The sequence below is a fragment of the Lineus longissimus genome, chromosome 4, assembly GCF_910592395.1.
Source record: "Lineus longissimus chromosome 4, tnLinLong1.2, whole genome shotgun sequence".
Lineage (NCBI taxonomy): Eukaryota > Metazoa > Nemertea > Pilidiophora > Heteronemertea > Lineidae > Lineus > Lineus longissimus.
Genome location: NC_088311.1, coordinates 15626449 through 15629375, shown reverse-complemented (window position 1 = coordinate 15629375; position 2927 = coordinate 15626449). Strand labels below are relative to the sequence as shown.

At 43.1% G+C, this 2927-nt stretch overlaps 1 protein-coding gene across 1 annotated transcript; it reads left to right on the top strand.

Annotated features, from left to right (window-relative positions):
- The first annotated feature begins 297 nt into the window (after positions 1–297).
- On the top strand, positions 298–1151 carry LOC135486773 (fibrinogen silencer-binding protein-like). The gene is made up of 2 exons (XM_064769872.1): positions 298–853; positions 958–1151. The coding sequence occupies exons 1-2, from the start codon at positions 298–300 to the stop codon at positions 1149–1151; spliced, it is 750 nt and encodes a 249-aa protein (XP_064625942.1).
- Positions 1152–2927: the final 1776 nt, after the last annotated feature.

The following is a 2927-nucleotide window of genomic DNA, read 5'->3' as shown; positions in this document are numbered from 1 at the left end:
GTTATCATAACAGAATAAATAGAAATACCTACTGGAAATGTTCCCTTATGAATCTTTGGCCCGTATTCTAAGATGTTCCTTAAATCAACTTTAAAGGGCCCTTTAATTAAGTGTCCCTTAGCTAAGTTTCCCTTTTCTTAAGTGTCCCTCAGCCATCCGTATTCAAGAACCAGACTTTGGCTTCCCTTCCACTAAGGTGACACTTTAATAAAGAATTGCTAAAGGCCCCTTATAGCAGTGTCCCTTTTACTAACTGACCCTTATGATTATGTATTCGGTGATAAAAGGCATTTCCACATGTGGTTACCTAAACGTATTCATGAAGTTGTCATTGAGCACATGCATTGTATACAGTGTGGCTACCTCTGCAAGTTGAACATCACAGACATCTGCGAGTTGAACATCTGTACAGCCATGCCGAAGGCCTCTAAAATATGTTTCGAAGGTCGAACGCGACGAAGCTTCAATGAATTAGAGAAGCAGTTCCTAATGAATCTTGTGCAAAAGGAAAAGAGTATTCTGGACTTGAAAGAAAATACGAACAAAGTTACAAGCAGAAAAAACCAGGCGTGGGATAGGATTGTCAAAAAGTTCAATGAGCAGCCATCAATAAAGAAAGGGGAAACAGAGTGCAGTGCCACACAGCTGAAGAAGGTCCTTGAGAACTTGAAAGCGAAGGCTAAAAAAGACGTCGCCCAGGAGAAGAAAACTCGCCACCAGACAGGAGGGGGGCCCGTGGAGAAAGACACTGTCGCCGATGATCTGTCGCATATGGTTGCATCATATTGTAGTGAAGTGCTGAAACCATTGGATAACAGCTTTGACAATGACACCGACTATCATAATGTACCAGGTAAGTATAGAAATGTGCATTGCTGGAGGATAAGTAATTTGCTTGCAGAAGCTGGAATGTCCCATGGCACCTGACTTTCACTGATTTTCTTGTTCCTATTGCAGAAACAATAAAGAAGCATACAGCTGCTGGAAAACCGCCGACCAACGAGTCTGATGCAGAGAATCCATCAGCCAGGAGTGAAGATGAAGTAAGCAAGCCCACTACATCGATGATCAGTACACTTAGTACACCTGCTACATCCTCCAAACAGCAAACCAAAGTGGCTCCCAAAGCCCTGCCCACGGCCCTGCTATGACTGCTGCTCTGGAAATGCAGAGGAAGGAGCATGCTCTGCAAATGAAATATCTGGAGGAGAAGATTCAATTTCAACGGGAAGAACATGACAAGCGCATGGAACTGTTCAGGCATCAGATGAATTTATTGGCAAATGCCAACAAACAAGTTGCACAATCATCAGAGCAAGAAACAGCAAACAACACTGCTGATTACCAAATTTTAGTATTTATGGTGAGCTTAACTGAATCATGGTACAGTTGTATGGTATAAACAAATAACTGGAAAACATTCCCATTCCTAGGATTGAAACACAAGTGCGAACACTGACACTGCAGTCTTTTTGAAACAAATATCCCTGAAGCCAGATTAATGCAAGTGATTTTAAGCATCACAACATGTTTTGTTTTGTTCAGACACTGTCTGAATGTTATGTTAATTCATCAGTAATAAAGTAGTCTTGTCAATGATAATTGTTACACACGTCTCTTCATTGAAACCACTGTTGAACTATTCTCTGCCTCACCACTACACCCATCTCTTCATCTCTGACATGTCTGATCATAGCACCGTCATCCTCTACCACTCGCTCTACACCGAAATCGGGCTCTTTCAGATCTATAGCAATGTTATGCAAGATGGCAGTTGCAGTTATGACAGCCATGGCTGTGTCGAGCTTTACCCGTAGTCCCTCCTTCAAACAAGGAAATTTTCGCTTCCATATACCGAACATTCGTTCAACAACAGATCGTGTTCTTTTGTGAGATCTGTTGTAGGCATTCTCAGCGAGGCCGTCTGGATTCCTGAATGGTGTCATGAGGAATGGTCGACATGCATATCCCTTATCGCCAAGAAGAAGACCATTGAACTGTCCTTGCTCAAACTGCAAACTAATCCGACTGTTGTTAAAAATCCGAGAGTCGTGAGTGGAGCCTGGCCAGCGGTTGACAATGTTAACGAATTTCAGTTTGGCATCTGCAATACCTTGAACATTCAGGGACATAAATCCCTTGCGGCATCGATAGATCTCTTTTTCCTCCACGCTTGGGGCCTGTATTGGAATGTGAACACCATCGATACATCCCAGAACATCAGGAAAGCCATGCAATTCATAGAATGTTACCTTATTCCTCACAGCGTCCTGGCCTGTTGGAAACCGAATTATCTGTCCTCGATGACTGGCAATAGCTCTGGAAACCTTCTTGACAATCCTCGAAGCTGATGGTTAGGAAACACCTTGCAGGTCACCAGAAACGATCTGGAATGATCCAGTTGCGAAATATCGAAGAGCCACTAGCAGTTGTGTCCTTGATGTCAAAGGGATTCCACGTTGGTTCGCTGCGTCTGGCAAGTCGGGCCCCAAGAAATCCATCAGATAATTGAATCCATTCTTTGTGAAGCGAAAGCGCTTGAAAAATGACTCGTCATTATAGTCATTTTCTTGAAAAATGGGAAGTCTGGTTCTGAAGCGTTCCCTGCCCAGATTTACGTCATACAGTCGAGCAATGCGATGTACATAGTCGGCCATCATCAACAAAAGTCGCCTACACAAGTCGGAGGCTAAAGGGACACTAAAGTTTGGTCCAGACCTAACTTTATTTTAAGGATCCCTTTGAAGCAAATAAAGTTCTCCTTTAGGCTAAAGTGAGGTCTGTGAAACGACCCCCACTTTTCCTAAGAGAGCTTCCAAAGGGAGCACTTTACCTGACATAAAGGGTCATCTCTGAAATGAAAATCTTATAAAGGTGGACCTTAAGTCCCACCTTAAGCTAAAGGGATGTCTTAGAATACGGGCCTT